We start from the raw sequence: 22628 nt of genomic DNA, 5'->3' as shown, positions 1-22628 counted from the left end.
CAATCTTGGTTAAAGGCGACACTTTCCTATTTCCCATGATTAAGTTTATCTTCCCGTGCTCCACATCCCTACTTCTTTTTAGTCCCTGCAAATTAGAACAAATGTGAAATCCACAACCTATATCAAGGACCCAAGAATTATCATGTGATGAGTTATTAGATTGAATAGTGTAAATACCTGCAAAGGAGGGCTTGATCTTGCCATCCTATATGTCCTGCAAGTACTTGGGGCAGCTTAGTTTCTGTTGGGTTTTGAGCATTCTAACACTCCTAAGTGTACATGCAACCCTAAATACCTTGGATATATGTTTTCTCTATTATACATGCAAATATGATTATCCAAGGTATTATCCTAACTAGCATATCAAAACATTGATACTAGGATACTAAAATAGATAGAATACATACCTTGTTGTTGTTGCTTGACTCCATGAAGCTTGAGAGCCTAGTGCCCCAAGTGTGACACCTCAAATGGTTCACACAACATCATGAACTCTTGGAATAACCATGAGAAGAAGACATACATGTTCAAATTGGCTAGCCCTCAAAATATGTATCACTAGTCCCAATTTCTTGAACTAAAGGGGTTCTTATATAGTGTGGCTATTAGGGTTACACCATGTAACTCATGACTTTACCCATTCCTTATGCTCCATGGGTTTTAACCTCCATGGAGTATCCATGGATCACCACATGGGTTAAACCCAACATAAAGGAATCTTGGATCATAAGCCCACATATATAAGAATGAATGATTTACACAATCAATCCCCATATATTTAATTAGTCTCTTTTTGATCACTAAATTAAGTCCAAATTAATTCTTGATCAATACTAATTAAATAACATGATTTCATATTAATATATTAGAACTTATAATATATTAATATGTCACAAAATGTCTTTTCCTCATAAACGGTCTATCCAAATGTTCCTATGCCATGCAACCCAAATGGACCATGCCGAGTCGGGTCAAGTACATACCAATTATAGTTATGGACTTAGACACTAATCCAACAGTCTCCCACTTGGATAAGTCTAAAACTATTATTGCGTATGACTTCAGGAACCAACTGGCAATCGTAGCTCTCAAAAGCCGTTGTCGAACTCTGACCTTGTAGATGAACTCTGACCTTTGTCAATGACTTGTCCATTAGATAAGGGATCATATATTCCTCCATTCTAGATATCATATGGACTGAGACATGGATTATAATCATTCTCTCTGTCCATTTGTTGTTTCCCGATTTCCGATTTATGACGACTGACTCATTGAACAAATCAAATCAGTCCAGGCCCGGCCGAGCACTTACATTTGTCATCACCAAATCATCGAGGGGCCCACAGATATCGCTTTTATCCCGAAGGTAAAAGGAATGGATAAACTTCGACTCATATGGCTTGTTCTACTACTTATTGAATCATACACAAAGGCACGTTTTATAACACCGAGTTACCGAATGCGTTTTCGTGCAATCAATGTATAACCAACTCATAGTAACAACTCATATCTCTAGGTTTGAAGAATATAAGATATTATCGTCTCATGATCACTCGTGATAAAATCCATGAAGTGATTCCAATGAGCGCGGGTTGAATCCAATACTCAGAACTTATGAGCACTCATGAATGTTGTAGCAACTCTTGCTATGTCTAATGCACATTACCAAAGTTCAGATTTCTGATACTAGATTGCTTTGATAAAACTTTATCAATATCATACACCTTATCTTAGATAGCTCACATGTGTGTCTAAACAATTTTAAGAACTATGAAAAGGGATGCCGTAATCATAGTCTCGATTGTTTAGACCTTTACCACTTCTCACAAGTCCATGTTAGTGTGCCGGTTAACCACACACGCTCCACTAACGACTTTGAGAATGCAAATATCACAATTGCTATCTAGCTAAAATCTACTTAGTGAAAGTGTTTCCTCACCATCATTTTCATGAATCGGAGAGAAACCTTATGACACTTAGATTTTAATGGTGTATGAGTTCCTATCCATATGAATTTTGTCAAAACCATAATCAGAAGACAAGGTTACTGACAAATCCACACTTATATGGATTAAACTTGTGCAATCTTAAATTCTTGCCATTTGGCAGTTCAAGGGCCTGCCATTGCTTCCAAGTAGCTGTGCAACCAATTGAGAACTCTCAGAACTCCTATGCAAAGCCAACTTGAATAGGCACAGACATGTCGACACGACAGGTTATAAACCTCAAGTCGTGTGCTAGTGAAGAACTTCAGGTTTTATTCTTGATTAGTTCTTGAGACTTTCAAGACCTTTAAGACTCCCACTGTCCTCTTGACATATAAGACTTTCTTGTAAGATATTCAAGAGATAGTGTGGATCCTAATCAGGACAAACACTTCACACAATTGGCCTTAGTTGGCCTTTGTTTTATCCAAAACATCACAACTTACCAATTTCAAATGTACAAGAGTAGAAACTTTCTACTCTTACATTTGACAAGTGTTTTAAACCTTCTTTAAGACATGTCACTCAAGTTACAATCTTAGAGTATAACTCTAAGAATTGTTTTTGGAACGAAGTATAAATCATCTTCTTGATTTAACCACTTCAACAATTCATAGCTCCTCTTCTTAGCTACCAGAATGCACTTAGAGGATGAATTGTGATAAGGTCTCTTAATCATTAAGATGATTATATAACATGATACTAAAGTACTCTCCCATCTTATCAGATTTGAGAAACTTTTATCTTTCTGCCTAAGTTGATTCTTCTTATTCGCTCTCCATACATTGAAACCTTTTCCAATGTCTCAGAATTACACTTAAGCTTGTAAGTATAACCATATTTACTGAACTTTAGTAAATAATGACGAATAGTGTTAACGATTATTTGTGGTGGGCTTGATCAGTGCACAAGAATGTGTACTCGATCCTTTACTTGACTCACACATCCATGTGAACAAGTAGTTAGTCTTAATTTTTCCAATGCTTGAAAGTTCTTATTCATCATGCTATACAACTTGCATGATTCCAAGTTTCTATCCAACTGAAACTTAGGATATGAGAATCTTTCCTTATTTGGTAAATTTAGACACTACCACAAATGAAAGAATCAAATTCATATTTCCACTCTTGCTCTTAATGGAATCTTATAAGCAACACAGTTTTTCACAAATGCCATTGTAAGGATATTTTAAAATAAATAAAATCAAAAGATTTACCTTTTATTTTTAAAACTTTGCGGAAAAACTCATCCTTACAATCCATATGAAAACTTGTTGTTATCTATTCCTAAGCAAAATATCATAACTCCTAAGAAGTAGCTCAAGAATCCGATCTTCAAACTATGCGATAGAAATCCATCTACGCGATCAGATTCAGCATAATCTTTCTTTAAGTTTCTTCACTTTTTTTCTTTGATTCTTAAAACATCAACATGTGACCCAGTCACATCATGTATCAAGAATCTCAGAATAGAAACTTAGTAGAGTTAGATGGTGGACTTTACCTGAAGTAGAGTCAAACTTATTGACTTTAATATCCTTAGGTAAACTTGGCAGCTTCTCAACCAATGCCCCTTTCTTTGGCAATGGACCATTGATAATGGGACTATCTCAGACTTAGCCTCTCTCTTTACCATTTGGTCAACCGAGTTGACTATGGCCGATCCCTTTCCATTGGGAAGAGAGAGCTTTACTGGATATCCAATGTCATCATTGTCAATGTCCATAAAGTTTTAGGAAGTTGATCTTAGCAAATAGATAACATCATTAAGGGTCTTGTCCTAGTCTGTTTCATAGGAGTCCCAAAGGAACTCACTATGTGACTTAGAAAGTGATTGATCATCAGCTTCCTCTAGACTTTGACACCCAACTCTCCCGGCTTGTCAATATGTGACTACATCTCCAAGATGTGATCACATATAGACCTTTGCTTGCCAATAGGGTTTGAGTGACCTTAAACTTTTCAGGAACTTGTGGGTTAGGGAGAATAATTGGAGGAGGTGAAAGAAGTATGATTTCCATGGGGCATCATCTTCATTTAGGAAAGCTTGTTTCAAGAGATTTGGGAAGATCATACATGTCTGAACTTAGACATCTTTTGGGAGATATTCAAGTTAGTTGATTTAGAGTCCTTAATATAACACCCAATATGAAATATTAAGGCTAGGACCCAACAACCTATTTATAACTGGAAGAGGGATGCCGTAATCCAAGTTATAAAATAGTTAAAGGTAGGTAAATGACGATTTACCAATTTCCACCATGAAAAACGAAATATAATTAAGTTTTAATTGGATTTGAAACTCCTAGATCTTTTGAGATACATTGAACTTTCAATGGCATGTTTGAATCTCGATTGTGCCCTCTCAAGTTTGTGACTGGGATGCCGAGGATCACAAACAAGGTGTGAATAACCATACAAATTGACTTGGTACCCTCAACAATATTACCTAATCAATGTGCCGGTTAACCACACACGCTCCACCGATCTATAATAAAGTTAAGTTACCCTTTGCCACTCTTACTAGTCCATGTTAGTGTGCCGGTTAACCACACACGCTCCACTAACGACTTGGTAAGGTACAAAGTGTAATTTTATGGGCTAGCACCAATTTCACATTTTCCTAAGTAACTAAGAATTGGGAATTTATAAATGTTTAGTTACTTAGTATTTATCATTAATACTTTTAATGAAGGGAGAATTATAGTCCTTTCCTACCCGTTCGGCTAACGACCCTCCACCAGTCAAGGAAGCGGTGGGTGAGAGTGGACACTCATTAAACTGCCATTTTATAGGCAGTAACCTTATACCCCCCTTATAGACCGGCTTCGTGAATGAGGCCTACTAACGGTAAGATTGACTTTTCTTATACATATCTATATAATTAAAATTATAATAATAGTATAAGGGTTTGAATTTTAACTTTTAAAATTCTAAGGGCTAACTTGGAATTAAAGTATTCATAAGTGAAACTTTTCAAATTCCAAAACTTGAGGGCAAGTTTTGAAACTATTCAAAACTAATTAATTCCATAACTTATGTGTTTAAATTAGTTTTAATTAAAAAACTCTTCAAGTTCCATAACTTGAGGACAAGTTATGGAAGACTTTAAACTAATAAAAGAATGTAACTTTTCTTTATTTTATAACTTATGGAATTAATTAAGGTTACACATTTTATTACTTAATGAAGTGACTCTTGAACCTCCATAACTTGAGGACAAGACTCTTCATTTTTTTGTAACCATTGCCAACTTTTATGAGTTTTATGAAACTTAAATGTGACTTTTCATATAACTTGAGGACAAGTTACAAAAACACATTTTAGAATCAACTCTTAGATTAAAATGGATTGAAAACACATAATCAATTAACTTTTCTATTAATCTAAGCAACTCATAAGAACAAGATAATTCAAATCAAACTTTTTCATGTAATTAGCCTAATCACTAAACTAATACAAAACATGAATCTATTGACAATTATCTTTGAAATTGGATTAGCATGAACATTACCACATCAAAAACAAGTTTATAAGTCCAAAAACAGCTTAGGGTAATGTTCCTAGTCCATTTCTAGCCAAAAACCTCGAAAATATGCTGTCTGGGGCTCCTACTCGTCGAGTGTATCAACCTAATCGCCGAGTAGGATGATTTTCTTCATGTACTCGGGGAGTTCATCAGTGGACTCGGCGAGTACAGTGCCCAGAATGCCCGAAATTCGACTTTTTCAGCATTTTTCAGCAATTTGCATCAAGTATAATTGAAAACAAGCCTAGGCTCTGATACCACTGATGGGTTTTGAGCATTCTAACACTCCTAAGTGTACATGCAACCCTAAATACCTTGGATCTATGTTTTCTCTATTATACATGCAAATATGATTATCCAAGGTATTATCCTAACTAGCATATCAAAACATTGATACTAGGATACTAAAATAGATAGAATACATACCTTGTTGTTGTTGCTTGACTCCATGAAGCTTGAGAGCCTAGTGCCCCAAGTGTGACACCTCAAATGGTTCACACAACATCATGAACTCTTGGAATAACCATGAGAAGAAGACATACATGTTCAAATTGGCTAGCCCTCAAAATATGTATCACTAGTCCCAATTTCTTGAACTAAAGGGGTTCTTATATAGTGTGGCTATTAGGGTTACACCATGTAACTCATGACTTTACCCATTCCTTATGCTCCATGGGTTTTAACCTCCATGGAGTATCCATGGATCACCACATGGGTTAAACCCAACATAAAGGAATCTTGGATCATAAGCCCACATATATAAGAATGAATGATTTACACAATCAATCCCCATATATTTAATTAGTCTCTTTTTGATCACTAAATTAAGTCCAAATTAATTCTTGATCAATACTAATTAAATAACATGATTTCATATTAATATATTAGAACTTATAATATATTAATATGTCACAAAATGTCTTTTCCTCATAAACGGTCTATCCAAATGTTCCGATGCCATGCAACCCAAATGGACCATGCCGAGTCGGGTCAAGTACATACCAATTATAGTTATGGACTTAGACACTAATCCAACAGTTTCCAGTGCCCTTTTTCATGACAGTGGAAGCACTCTGCATCCTTCGGATTGGAAGATGGATTAGCAAAACCAGATTTGGTCCCACTGGAAGAGGATCCATCAAGAGACTTTCCCTTGTGGCTCCTGTAGGGAGCCTTCCTCTTCTTTCCCTTCTCATGTCCAATTGCCAAAACAGGTTCAGAAGTAGTAGTAGTAGGATCAGAAACAACCGACTTGCCTTTCAAGTTGCTTTCTGCAGTTCTTAGAAGGCCTTGAAGCTTGCTAAGAGTGACCTCCTCCTTGTTCATATGACAGGTCATACGAAATGGATCATAACAAGAAGGTAAAGAGTGTAGAATAATATCTATGGCCAACTCTTCATTAAAATTGACATTCAATTTAAGCAAGTGGTCCACATATCTCTGCATCTTTTAGAAGTGGGCCGTGATCTAATACCTCTCATGCCGAGCACTTTGATATCTATGGCCAACTCTTTTGGAAGTGGTCCACATATCCTTCATTTTGGTTGTGATCATGAAGGCATTGATCTAATACCTCTCATGCCGAGCACTTTGATGGTATCTTTCCATCAAATCTTGATACATTTCAAAAGGATAGTAGTCCTCATAGGACTTCTGCAGCTCAGCAGTCATGGTAGCAATCATTAGACACGACACCTTTGTCACATCCCTCTCATGAGTAGTATGTTCAGCGATCTGTTCGGGAGTAGCAGTGGTGACATCAATCTCCTTAAGCTCTTTATCTAGGACATATTCTTTGTCCTCATAGCGAATAGCCATTCAAATGTTTCGAATCCAGTCATTGAAGTTCGAGCCATCGAAAATGACCCTCCCACATAGGTTTATGAGGGAGAAAGAGCCTGAAGGGATTGGGTTGGAAGCATTTTTTGGGATAGACATCTGAAAAGGAAGAAGAACAAAGTTTAGATTAGATGATAATCCTTAATATTACACCCAAATGAAATATTAAGGCTAGGACCCAACACAATATTCTACAATTGCAAAAAGGGATGCCGTAATCCAATTGTAAAATTTTTGAAGGTAGTTAAATGTCGATTGACCAATTCCACCATGAAAAACGAAATAGATTATTAAGTTTTAATTGGATTGAAATTCCTAGATAATTTGAGATTCATTGAACTTTTCAATGGCATGTTTAAATCTCGATTGTGCCCTTCAAGTTTGTGACTGGGATGCCGAGGATCACAAACAAGGTGTGAATAACCATGCAAATTAGCTTGGCACACTCAATGTTACAAATCACCTAATCAATGTGCCGGTTAACCACACACGCTCCATTGATCTATGATTAACATCAAGCTACCCTTTGCCACACATTATCAGTCCCAGATTTGTGTGTCGGTTAACCACACACGCTCCACTAACAACTTAACAAGGTGCAAAGTGTAATTTCATGGATTAGCACCATTTTCACCATTTCCTAAAGTAACTAAGATTGAGAATTTAATAAAAGTTTAGTTACTTTATATTTATCATTATACTTTTAACGAGAATTAATGTCCTATCCTACCCTTTCGGCTAACGACCCTCCACCAGTCAAGGAAACGGTGGGTGAGAGTGGACACCCATTAAACCACCATTTTATAGGCAGTAACTTTATACTCCCCTTATAGACCAGCTTCGTGAATGAGGCCTACTAACGGTAAGACTGAATTGTCTTATACATATATATATATATATATATATATATATATATATATATATATATAAAATTAAACTTATAATATTATAAAGTATAAGGGTTGAATTTTAACTTTTAGAACTCTAGGGATTGGAATTAAAGTTTCATTAGTGAGACTTTACAAATTCCAAAACTAGAGGGCAAGTTTTGAAACTTGTCAAAACTCTTCATTTCTATAACTTATGAGTTTAATTGCATTTTAATGGATGAGACCTTTCATTTTTCATAACTTGAGGACAAGTTATAGAGATCATTAAAAGCATTAAGATCAACATTTTAACTAACAAAAATTATCAAATAATTTATCTATGATCTAGTTAAACTCATTGGTTAAGATAATTCAAATCACCAATTTAAGAAATTAGCCTAATCATATAAACTAATACAAATTTTTAAATTTTGACAATTATCTTGTAATTGGACGAGCATGATCACTACCATATGAAGAAAACAGATTATATGTTTCAAAAAACAGTTTGTGGTAATGATCCTAATCCAATTCTGGCCAAAAACTCGAAATTCTGCACTCAAAACCATCAACTCGGCGAGTGCAAGAACATGACTCGTCTAGTTGGTCATTTACTGAGTGGACTAGTCGAGTCATCCAGTGGACTTGGCGAGTTCATCAGTCAGAAGCCAAAAAATTGATTTTTTTTCAACTTTGGAAAGCAATAAGCATCAAGTATAACAGAAAACAATCCTAGGCTCTGATACCACTGTTGGGTTTTGAGCACTATAACACTCCTATGATGCACATACAACCCTAGATGCTTTGGATCTATGTTTTCTCTAATTGTACATGCATTTTTCAATTTTCCAAAGCATACATCCTAACTAGCATACAAATTGAGAATTGAACAATACAACTAGTTAGATAACTTACCTCTTAGTAGGACTTGTAGTTCATGGCGTTTGAAAGCTTGAGCACCTCAAGTGTGATGCCTCTAATGTGTCACAAACACCAAATGCAAGAGGAGGCTGGAGAGAATAAGTTACTTAGCACAAAATCAATATCAAACTCTTAGAATGATGGGGTAACTGATTTTGGCTCTAGGGAGGTCCTTTTATAGTGTAGCAAATGCTAGGGTTACACCTTGCAAACCCTAATGAACTTTCATATTACTTAGGCTCCATGGGTTAAACCTCCATGGACTATCCATGGACTATCTCATTGGTTTAGCCCATCCTAAATAACCATGGATCATTAGCTACACTATAAGAATCATTGATTTACATAATCAATCCCCATATATTCAATTAGTCTCTTTTGATCATAAGATTAATTCCAAATTAAGTCTTGATTAATACTAATTAAATAATATGATTTCTCAATTAATATATTATACTTATAATATATTAATAAATCATAAATAACTTTATTCTCAAAAGTCCATCCTATCAAATTGCACTGATGAAGGAAACCCAAAAGGACCATGCTACTATCAGGTCAAGTACATCACAATTATAGTTATGGGCTTAGACACCTAATCCAACACCTTTAGCCTTCAGCATAAAGTTGGTCCGCCCTTTTTGCCTTCAACATAAAGTTGGTCTGCCCCGAGGGTATTAGCCTCCACTACATACTTGGACCGACCTCAACTCATCATAAAATATGTTAACATATATCAAATAGATACACAAACAATCCAACACTATCAGTAACTTACTAACTAGTCTAGCTGCTAACAGAATACCACAACATAATCACATCCTATCCTACAAAGGACACATATTGTGATATATACTATAGTGAGAAAACTCACCTGAATCAAGAAGCTGAAAGATAAACACTCAACGTCTGACCAAGATAGCTACACGAACCTCCTAACCTGAAAGAGGTCAAACCTCAATCTACTCGAAATCCTCGGTTTGACCAAAAGTCAAACTTGTCAAAAAGTCAAAGGTCAACAAAATTCAATGGTCAACAAAAGTCAACGGTCAACAGTAATCATATCGTGACCAGATAATGGTTATGCCATGATAGGAGACAAGATCATCGGGACATACCCAAAAGTTTCCCGAGACACTTTGGTCGCTGCGTTGGGAAACTCAACTTAACAACATCCTTATTCAATCCTTAATCCATGACGACAGGAGTTCCAAACCTCAGATCTGAAACTCCAAAACTTCTAAATGGATAAAGTTTGAAACTTTATCCATCCTAATGACTTAATCAACTTAAAACACAAACCTTAAGTCTAAATATCCACCAAAGAGTCAAAGCTAAGTGGATGGCTAAGTGTAGAATCATCAACTTAAAACACAAACCCTAAGTCATTTCCTCCAAGACCAAGGTGTAGAAGCATCATAATTCAACCAAAAAAGGTTCTGGAGTTCTCCAAACTTTAAGAATACAAGGATAAAGAGGCAAGAACAACTCAAGGGCCATAAAACACTTAGATCTATCAAAGGAAATGCATAAAGGTGAGAACTTTAAACACACAAAAGGTCCAGAAGATGATTGCTTTGTTGGAAAACCAATGAAACACACATCAAAACCTTGTTTCTAACTTCTTCCTCTTGAATCTTCACAAAAGAGCACCAAAGAACATAAAGGATCAAAAGGGAGGCTAGGATTAGGTGGGAGAATGTTCTATGGGGTGGAAGCAAACAAAAATGACGAAAGCTAGGGAAAAGTGTAAATAGTCCGAAATCCTAAGGCCTAAGGCCTAAGCCCACACAACAAAATCGCATTGTGACACCTTACATGTCGCGCCTTGAAAATCTCGATCCAACAAGGCCCAATTTAACTCCATTTTAGTCTGAAACCTCATTCTCTTAGCCCACAAACCCCATTTCTTTAGGTCCAAAACTTCATCCTTTAAAGCCCGAAACCTTCTCTTGATAAATTTTAAAGTCTTATTTCCAAATAAAGAAACATCTTGAAACCGGATGTTAAAAAACCTTTTGTTAATCTAATAACCACGACTGACTTCCTTATAATCGTTCTATGTCTATAGTTTCTTTTCTTTTGAGTTACAACTTTGATATCACCATTATCTAGTCTTAGTAGTTTTACGTATTATATTATTTTCTTAAATTATATTTTTTTTAATTTTCTTTAGGTTTATCCACTTATCTGTAATATGATTTTTTTTTCCAAATTTCTTCACTTATGTTCTTATATTAAAAATCAGGTTGGTTTTAGCCTTAAATATTTTCAATTTGACAATAGTGATAAGTTTGGCAATGCTCTGTTCCATAATTATTATGACTCAAACAACAATATTGTTAGGGAAAAATAGGCGTTACTTGTCAAGACTCAGAACAAATCTAATGTCACTTGCCAAGTTCTGATGAACCTTGTTAGGAAGTAATGTGGATAACAAGCAAAACTATAAGCACATAAAGACACGGTATTTACGTGGTTCGGTCAAGGTGACCTACGTCCACGGGCAGGAGAGAAATATTCTTTATTTCAGAGTTCTCAAATAGAGGTTACAAGTACAATTCGCCAGAGATTCATCCTACTCACTAAGGATACAAGATACAAGACAAGACAAGATGTTGTATTAGGTGTCTAAGCCCATAACTATATTTGGTATGTACTTGACCCGATTGTAGCATGGTCCTTTTGGGTTGCCTTCACCAAAGCAACTTGACTGGATGAATAATTGAGAAAGAGGATAAATGTGATTTTTTAATATATTATGTGAATAATATATTAAAAGAGAAATCATGTTATTTAATTAATATTGGTCAAGAATTAATTTAGAATTAATTTTGTAGTCAAAAGAGATTGATTGAATAAAGGGGATTGATATTGTAATTATGTGATAATTGCAAAATGGGCTGAGGACCTCTTGGATAAGAGGTGGACGAAATCTTATGGGAGCCCATAAGGATTTCGTCCAAGGCTAGGGATTCTGGAAGATTCCTATGGGCTGCTTAGAGCCTAAGCAACCGGATTAGGTCTTTGACTGAAACCCTAATTCCTCACCTATATAAAGACTCCTTGGGCATCTAATTTTCAGCCACTCGAACCCTAAGGATCTTAGAGGCGAAATTATTATCCCTTCCCTCTCTTTATAACATTCTCCAATTGCTTGTAGTGTTTGTGATCAATTAGATGTATTACATTTGTGATACTAAGCTCTCAAAGGCAAGGATCTTCAAGCTACAATTGAAAGGTAACATTCTTACTTGTTTAATTATGTTGATTTCAATTTCTATATGATAGATTTAGGGTTTACAAGCTTTGGATGATTATTGCATGTATAATTAGAAAAACCTAGATCCAAAGCTTTAGGGTTTGCATGCATACCATATGATTGTTGTTTTGCTCAAAACCCAACACAAGACGCTTCAAATGACTCTGCATGCATCCCTATTTATACTTGAGGGATCAGACCTAAAACCCTAATGGGTCACGCCCATTGGCCCATGAATGGTGGCAAACCAATCATATTCCGCCATGCAACATCTTCTGTAACATTCTTCCATGTCATACAACCCATGACCATCAGCAACACACATGATGGAGCACCTTGTGCCATAGTGAAGCATCATGATGTACAAGTGGCGCATCATGAACACTAATGGCCCAACATCCATCATGGTGGCACAACATGCACTAGTACAAAAGTGACCTACGGTCACACTTTCCGAAAAACGGCCTGTGACACTTTTTATTAAAAGTGTGGCCAAAGGTCACTAAAAAAATTTAGAGACTGTTTTTGGATACATTTAAATTATTTTGTGTGGCCATTATATAGATAATCAGAACTTTAACCACACTTAATTATACTAAATGTGACAAATATTAGTCACACTCGAACACTTAGGCCATAGGTCACAATCAGCCACATATATCGATCAAGATTGTCATACTTTTTTTATGAGAGACAATAGATAAACGTATTGTCACATGAGTCAGTTGTATGTGTGTCTATAACCTGGTTCCTTTTTAGCCACATAACAGACAAAGTAGCTAAAAGGTGATACATATGGTCACACTAAATATTTGTGTGTCCATAGGGCGGTTCTGTATTAGTTGTACTTAGTAAACGCAAGAAAACAAGTTTGTATTGGTTATTTATGGTCATTTACTTTTTATTAGGTGTGTCAAAATATGATGAATTGGCTTTGAGAAGAAACAAATATTGTGAGTGTAGGTAGCATTTAGTTATGATTATAGTTATTATATGTGTCTATATGTAAATATAGTTATAAAAGAACAATAATTTCTTATCGGTATAATTATGGGTCGTTTATTGAATATGTTACTATATTTATGTAATGTTCATTCTGTTTGAACTATTGTATTTATAAGTTTAAATAATAGTCTTCATAAAATGAAAATTTGTTGATGTAAAATTGAAATTGTTTCCTGGTTAAGTTATTATACAAAAAAATGACAATTTTAGACTTTTTGGATGACTCGTAAATTTGACTATTTTTTTCTTTGATATCATTTGGCAGAATTAAAAATGAACAAAAAGGTCAATCACGCCATTTTACAAAATTACATTGCTTTATTTGCAATTAAAGGGTTGTATAAATTAATGAAAAAAATTGAATGATAGTTTTGTAAAGTTACCTGAACAGAAACAATTTCTGAAAAAACCAAAAAAAATAATAAAAATAATAAAAACAAAAACAAATAACAATATAGTTGTATTGAATAACAGCTATAAGAAAGGACCAAATTGCCCTTTTTGTCATCTATTCTTTTAATTGCACCAGATCATACACCATTAAAAAATGAAAATAATACAACTTTCTTTAACATAAAAGTATGATAAATAAATGAAAAGAATACAACTTTGTCTAACATTGCATAACGAAAGTACATTGCTATAATATGGAGTTTATGTTATAACATGTCATCTACCATTACAGTAAAAAACTGAAAAATTAACTTTGTGTTATAACAATATTACACCAGAAAAGTTTGATGGTATAATATGGTAAAAAGATATTCGGTAAAATCTTTAGTTTTGGGTTCAAAAAAAGTTTTATCCCACTCAATGAGTTTCCAGCAAGGGGTCCTCCCAATTATGCCTTTTGGGTTCAACAAAAGTTTTATCCCACCCATCAGATTATCATCCATTATTGGTGAATTCATAGACAGGTTATAGGCCCTACATGTAGTTCTTCCCAACAATGCAGTTCATCAAATTCCAGGTGTTGATTCAGAAGAAAGTGTGAATCAGGGCTCTTTTGTACTTGTCCAATAAAGAAGAAGGCTTTTCCTTCCAAGTGTATCTCTCCCAAACCATATTACTTTTGACCTCTCCAAGACAATTCCCATATGCTAACTACATGTAAAGAAATTATACAATCAAACACATCATTCCAGATTCTAATAATAATTTGCAACTATTGTTTTTTTATAATAATCTAAGTATCAAGTCTATCCCATAAGACCAAGAATAACTTGTCACAGGTTCCTATCTACGTTTTAGCCCCTTCAAATCGCAGCAATGAGACTAAAAAATAGAGATGAGGTAACATAGAGACAAACAAGACAAAAACAGAGAAAGACCTTAAGAACAAGAAGCATACCTGAAATGGAGAGGCGACAAATGGTAAGTCTGAAAGGAAAGAAAGAAAGAAAACACAACTTTCAGCATCCCAATTATGGATATTCTCCCAATACAAAGTGAACTATTGACTAATAGCAAGAAAACACAACTAAAAGTCTGAAAGGAAAGAAAGAATAACTTGTAGCTAATGCAATGGTGGAGGTGGTACCCGGTGCCGCTGCTATGGTGGCTACACCACTGTAATTGGGGGTATGTGTCACTGTGATGTGGGGCTATGGTTGTGTAGTGATACAGAAGCAGGAAGATAAAATTGATTTGCCAATGGCTGCGTGAAGAGACAGGAACTGAGGATGCAATGAGACAGTGATTTGTGATTCTGTGAATACAGTATCTATAATAATCGAATATATACATATTGATTGCAATCTATTGCTTCAATCCGATTTTGAATAGTTATGGTTATTGAAGGAGATGTATGTGAAAAAGGTAGGAGGCGGGGTAACGGGCCATCTGGTGAAGGTGAGGGCGATGGGCGTCATGTAGGGTGACTACAAGAAACGTCAATCGTTGGTGAGGAAGGTGGAGTCGGCCATCAGTATCCGCAAAGGGGAACACATGCATGGGAGGTAGTATATGGCTTCGATATTTAGAGACATGTAGGTTGCAATAAGGCGAGAAGTGGTGGCAGATGATTCACAGAGAGGTGCTAGCAATCAGGAGATCGTATGGTGGACATGTCGGCGACGTGTGATTTGTATGGAGAGGCCGACGAACTGATTGGAATGTTAGAGCCAATTTTTAGGTGGGAAATATAATTGGGGCTTTTAATTTTTTGTGGGAAGAGTGAAATTATACCGGGAAACTAAAATTTTGAGGAGAAATTTAAAATAGTTTAGAATATATATATATATATATATATATATATATATATATATATATATATATATATGTATATATATGTGTGTGTACGTGTATGTGTGTGTGAGTTTCTTTGAGACCATTGCAATATTATGATACAAAGGATGTGTTTTGTGACTATTCATTCTGGATGCAAAAAAAAAATGGAAATATTAAATAAATTAAAGCGAAGCCGTAAGTCATAAACCTTACGACATATATAACTCTAAAACCCCAATTCATACATGAGAAGTTATAAGCTTGTGGGAATAAGTGTACAAGCCATTGGACTAAACTCGCAACAAAACGAAACTATTGGACCATCCTTGCAAGCCAAACCTATTTTGGACCAAACTTGTAGCTTTTGGTTAATGGTTTAGGGTTTGGTTAATGCTTATAACATATTGCTTATAGATTAATACTTATGGTTTAAGGCTTAGGTGTACGACTTAGGGATTATGTTGTAGGACTTAGGGATTTTGGCTTATGGTTTATGGTTTATGGGTTACTAGATATTTCTTATGGCACCTTGCTTAAGGCGTAAGGTGTAGGGATTATGCTTATGGCCTAGGTTTTATGGTTTATGGATTATAGATTATGGCTTATGGCTAAAGGCTTAGTGCTTACAACTTAAATCTTATGATGTATGGAATATCGCTCATGGCTTATAGCATATGGTTAAAGGTGGTATAGATTAGGGCTTAAGGCTTATATTTTATGTGTTAGGGATTAGGGCTTAGGGATTATGGTTTGTAACTAAACGCTTAGGGCTTACAACTTACGTCTTATGGTTTGTTGCTTATTGCTTGTGGCTTATATCTTATGGTTAAAGGTGGTATGGCTTAGGGCTTAAGGCTTATAGTTTATGTATTAGGGCTAAGGGCTTAGGGGATATGGTTTGTAGCTTCTGATGTATGGCTTAGGGAATAAGGCTTATGGCTTAGGAGATAAGGTTTAGGGCTTATGACTTATGGCTTATGGCTTATAACTTATGACTTATGACTTAGGGCTTAGGGCTTAGGGCTTAAGGCTTAAGGATAAGTGCTTATGCTTATGGTGTTTAAAGACTTATGGCTTACAACTTATGGTTTAATGCTTAAGGCTTATGTTTTATGCCTTATAACTTAATGCTTAAGGCTTATGACTTAGGGTTTAAGGCTTGGGGCTTAGGTGATTAAGGCATATGGCTAATATGTCATGGCTTATGGCTTATGACTTATGGCTTATGGCTCATGTGTCATGGCTTATGGTTTAGTGCTTATAAGTCAGGGTTTAGGGCATATTGCTTATGGTTTATGGCTTATGGCTCATATTTCATGGCTTATGGATTATGTACCAAGGCTTAGGGTTTAAGTCATATGACTTTTGGTGTATGAATTATTTATTATGAGTTAGGACTTGATGTATAGGACTAAGGGCTTAAGCATTGAACAAATCGGTATGGTACGGAGTGCACATTGTTTAATTTTGTCTTTGTTGAAAGAATACTCCTATTTAGGGGCGAAGCCCCTGAACCAACGGGGGTCCGGGGGCAGCGCTCCTGGGAGTGGGGTCCAAGGGGCAGAGCCCCTGGCTGGGATCGAGTTCTAGACCCGGTTTTGTTCCCGGTTTTTGATAAATGTACCCGGTTTTGTGATCCATATTCTAGACTCGGATTTAAGTTGGTTTATGACCGTTTGTGGACAGTTTTAGGACATAAAACTGTCATGTGGCAGTTTTAAGACATGAAGTTTTTTTGTTATATGATCATATCCGAAATCTGTTGTTGGTACACTTCTTCTTCATAACATCAAAACATTCTCTCTTCTGTTTTTTTCTCTCAATTCTGAGTCTTATCCGATTAAAGATTGGGAGTACCACCCAAATACTTTAATTTGAAAGTGTTATACACGATTCTCAGAATTCCGAACCTTTCTATACACACACACACACACGCATATATATATATATATATACATATATATATATATATATATATATATATATATATATATATATATATATATATATATATATATATTAAACACCATCATTCAAAATTTCAAATGAAAATTTCAATTTCCCACTCGAGATTTTATTTTAACTTCACTTTCACACACATTAAATTTAAACTCCCTCCCAAATATTAATGCATTTTATCTTTATTTTCTCTTAATTTCTTTTTTTTTATTCGAATTCTTCCCAAATATACAAGGGCGAGGGCTTCGTTCTCTCATATCTGTTTCTACGCTCAAGAATCGCCGTTCTCTCATATGTGTTTCTTCGCTCAAGAATCGCTCAAAATCTGCTTTTGCTCTACGATCTACGCTACTGACTCGGTGATTAGTCTTCGATTGAGTTGATTTCAGCCGCTGAACGAGATTGTGTAGGTTTTCCTTCCTAATTTCTTGCTTAATCGGCGCACATGTAGGTGAATTTCAAGGAACCTCGGGTAAAATTAGGTCGTCTGTCACCAGAAATTCGAGAGAAACTTGCTCTATCGATGAGTTCTTGTCCGACCGATAGGAGGTGGTATATAGATTTGTTGTTCTGCCACCTCCGATGAATAGAAGCCACCGTCACCAACCTTCTCTGGCTCTTCGTGGTCGCCTTCTACTCCTCCAGATATCCTCCGACATCGTCTGCTCCTCCGGAATCCCTCCAACATCTATCGTTGTCATTTGTGAAAGTAAGTTCTTCTTCCATTCTAAAAGCATTTGATTAATTGATTTTAAATAATATTGATTTTACCTTATCAGGTAATACCTTCTAATGGGTGCCTTTATGGTGTAGAAGTATTCAAACACCATGTTATACTCTGTTCTGACATAATTAATAGGCTTTTAATGACAGAGGCATCTGCTGGCTCGTAGTTTGTATGTCATGACTCATGTATAACAATGAAGTGTGAATGCCTAGTTGAAGTTGTTACAGTTCCATGATCGATCATGTTATGTGCTATACTTCCGATGCATATGTATATTGATTATTGCAAGGTTGCCTCAAAGTTAATTGTGAGCTCTACTCATTTGCCTAACATATTTATTAGTTCATACATTTGAATTTGAAAGCCAATATATGTAAAACATCAGTCAACATCTCTCCCCATCTCTCTCTGGGTGTGTGTCCTGACTCCTGAGTCCTGAGTATAATAGTATATTGAGTTATATTGTTCAGAGGTAGCATTGATATGTTGACATTTTGCATACAGATTTTGGGGCCAGAATTGGAGCAGAATCAACAAAAGATGGAAGATAAGGTATGCCCATCATCAAACTTCTTCTGTCATTTGTCATCTTACATGTTACATAGATGAAAAGTTCATGTTTATGCTGGTGCACTATGTATAAAGAGCCACCTTTGTCTAAATTATAATATATTGTTTCAAAACGGAAGTTAAAGCTATTGAATAACATGCTGTGAATCAATATCCTTAATTTGATGCTACCATATAACTTTTGGTCATGAATAATTAATTATTGATGCAAATAGAAGGCTGGGGGACTTCTTGCATGTGCAGTGCTCTTAATGTTTGTTTATTGAATTCGACATGCTTATCCTTTTAAGAAGATGAAACTCTTTGGCCCTTCATTATTTTTATGATTAAAAATTATTAGTAACCTTTTCAGAGCATGAGTTCAACGGCTGTAGCTGAAGTTGAGGCACAAAAGAAGAGAGTATATATGGAGTAAGCACTTTCCATTGTTCCTTATTGTGAGCTTCTGCTTGACATGATCAATGTTAAGCCTTTGTTTTTGCATGATAATAATGTTATAATTGAAACTGAATATTTGTGCAGGTATTCCACTGCTATGTATACTCAATTGACCAGGCTTTTCATCCAAGTCCCTGTCTTTGTCAGCTTTTTCCTTGCTGTAAGTAAAACATATTATATCCCAAATGGCAGCTTCAATCTTTTAATAATATATAATACCACATTTTTGGAATGTGTTGTAAGTTTTGAGTAAGTAGTAATATGCAGATTGAGAACATGGTGGAAAAGGTTCCATCTTTTCAAACTGGTGGGGCATTTTGGTTCATCGAACTTACCACTGTTGATGCATTCTATATTCTTCCTTTATTGGCTGTCATTTCATGTTGGATAACTATCGAGGTAAAAACATTGTTGTTGATTGTTTCAGTTGCCTTTTGGATTCCTTTGTCCTTATTGTATATATGTTGTGTTTCTTAGTTTACCATGCAGGAAGGTAAGCGTGGTGGTGTCTGGAAAAATATTGCAAGGGATGGTGTTGCTCTTACGCTTCCTCTTACAGCAAGTTTCCCAAACGTATCTATCACATCACAACTCTTTTTCTTAATTATAAAAATTCCAACCTTCTCACTTGTTGAAACTTTGTAGGAATGAAACAATTGGTTGATAGTTGATACTGGTCTGAATGAAACAGAGGAAGTTTTATCTTGATTGATTTCCAAAAGGTACCCATTAGAAGGTATTCCCTGATAAGGTAAAATTAGTTATCATGTATAACTCTATATGTATTTTTATACAAATAAATTTATGAAGATTCATTTGACTAGTTATCATTTATAACTCTATATGTATTTTTATTATTTGTTATACATACATACTTCTCCTTTAAAGTTGCCCAAGATGTCGTGATTCTCTTTCATTTTAGAGTAGGAGATAGTGATACATAAGACAGTTGAGTAAAGTGAATTATTTCACAAAGGGATCAGCTAATTTGCTTAGTGAGGCTAGTGAACTTTGTTCTTTTACCTTTCTTCATACCACATTATCCTTGATTTTTGCATTGCTTCATTTTGAATCTGTTCTTGGTGTTTATGCTAGACATACACAGGAAGCATCCTAATTGCTGTCAACCCGTTCACAAAGCTTCCTCATCTGATGCCCTTCTCAAGAAGACAAGGAGCAATACAAACAAGATGAATGCCTAGTTATGTTTAGGTTTTCGTTTATGATGTGTTTGATTTTTTAACAATTATTTAAATTCTTGAAATGAGGACAATTTTCTTTTCTTTGATATTTTAATTTGGAATGTAATGTATGGATTTGGATTTCAATTATTAGTAATATCAAATTATGAATTTTGTTTTTGTTTCATATTGTTGAGTTTCGTTACTTTAATTTAAATTATTTTGATGTGTCTACAATGAATAAAAAGTAACAATAAATAGTAAGTTAAAGTGGCTGTAATATAAATTTTGCCATGTTTTATAGGTTTTTAATGTCTCTAAAAATATACAATGGTTACTTTACATCAATTTTTAGCGTGTGGCTAAATGGTTAACAATAGCCATAATATACAAGAATTTTGAGACTACAATTGATTTAAAATGATGTTTATTCTAAAGTTCTTGTGACTAAGTTAAACAATAACAACATGAAAAACAATTTATGTGGCAAATAAATACCATAATTGATTGTTGTTGAGACTAAATACTAGCTAATCGTCACTTACATCATTAATTATATGTGTCCATTTACCGAACATGGACATGTTCACCGTAATTATATGTGTCTAAAATATACCCAATAGTCTTAATACGATACCAAATAGTCCTTAATTTTAACAAAATGTGTGTCTTTATAATACTTATGATTGTATTTCACTTAATTGTGTGTCTCTATATGATAAGTTATAGTCACAAAAATTGATTGTTTTTTGTGACTAATAATTACCAATTCGCCACTTATGGAAGTAATTACATGTAGCCATTTAGCAAACATGGTCACACTCACCATAATTACATGTTTACAAAAGATACACAATAGTCTTAATAAAATTTAAACTGTGTGACAATATAGAAGAAAACAACTACACTAAAACATCATGAATGTCGCAAGTTGGTGATATACAGTCACAACGTTTACTAAATATATGTGACTACTGACGGTTTAATGCTATAATATTGGATATTTAAGGAACAAAATTTCGTACACATTTGCCACACTTTTATAATACGGCCACATGTTTTCATATCATACGGACACTACATTTTAAAGTGACCATAAGAGCCATACGATGGCGTCACCTTCCGTTACACTTTCAGTGAAAAAATAAAATGTCACTATACGCATATGGTTACACTTTTTTGGTGTGACTGTAAGTCATTTTTCTTGTAGTGATGGTGTAATCCTTGAGCAATACCAAATTCTGAGCACCATTGAATGATCTTGAGCATCATAAAGGACTTCATAGCATACTTGGTTCATCAGGGACCAAGATGGTCCATCTTGCGCCATGATGGCGCAACAAGTATATAGATGGTGCAACAGGCTTTAAGTATGGCGCAAGAACTTCTAGGTTGGAGCAAGATCACCACCTTGGCGCAACAGGAACATGCATGGCACAATAAGGTCATGATTGGCACAACAACATACTCCATGGCGCAATAGGAGTACCCAATGGCGCAAGAGGGAGCATTATGGCGTAAGAAGGAATGTCATGGCGCGACAACATCCTTCTTGGCTCATCCCTTTATCATATGGCGCAACAAGGTCCCCTTGTTGCTCCATATCACTCCCAAGTGCTCCAAACCTATTACAGGTGCTCCAAACCCCCTTCTATATGATCCGTTCCTTTGGCACTTGATCTGTTCCTTTCTCAGACGATCCATTCCTTTCTCAGATGATATGTTCCTTTGTCACATGCTCCGTGAACCCCAAGTGCTCCATTGAGTTCCAACTGATCCAAATGCTCCATAAACATGATCCAAATGCTCGATTCACATTTAACAAATACTCTTTGTTTTTCATGCCCACACACCTCACAACGAAATGGTAAATCCGAAAGAATGGTTCACACAATTAATGATATTGCATAATCATCCATTTTCATGGCCATTTACATTCCACTTATTAGGCTAAATCCCTTAACATGTCTTCTGTAACATCCCCCTCTACAGTTAAACATTCTCGGGCGGGAGTAGTACCGGGATAGGTGACCCATGGGAAGTCCTCGTGCCGAGTGGCCCAAAGCGGACAATATTGTGATACGTGCCAGAGGGGGATGTTACAAATGGTATCAG

General features: G+C 35.4%; 1 protein-coding gene across 1 annotated transcript in view; it reads left to right on the top strand.

Annotated features, from left to right (window-relative positions):
* Positions 1-20044, top strand: part of LOC145121501 (mitochondrial inner membrane protein OXA1-like) — a 30671-nt gene extending 10627 nt beyond the window's left edge. Inside the window, exons 2-7 of the mRNA XM_079057237.1 lie at positions 18795-18876; positions 19247-19305; positions 19417-19492; positions 19600-19731; positions 19822-19905; positions 20024-20044. Coding sequence (XP_078913363.1) covers positions 18795-18876; positions 19247-19305; positions 19417-19492; positions 19600-19731; positions 19822-19905; positions 20024-20044 — 454 coding nt within the window. The remainder of the gene's footprint in view (positions 1-18794; positions 18877-19246; positions 19306-19416; positions 19493-19599; positions 19732-19821; positions 19906-20023) is intronic.
* Positions 20045-22628: the final 2584 nt, after the last annotated feature.

The sequence above is a fragment of the Lactuca virosa genome, chromosome 6, assembly GCF_052849685.1.
Source record: "Lactuca virosa cultivar CGN04683 chromosome 6, Lactuca_virosa_CGN04683_v6, whole genome shotgun sequence".
Classification (NCBI taxonomy): domain Eukaryota; kingdom Viridiplantae; phylum Streptophyta; class Magnoliopsida; order Asterales; family Asteraceae; genus Lactuca; species Lactuca virosa.
The sequence above is the reverse complement of the archived record's forward strand: the minus strand, read 5'-3'. Positions and strand labels throughout refer to the sequence as shown.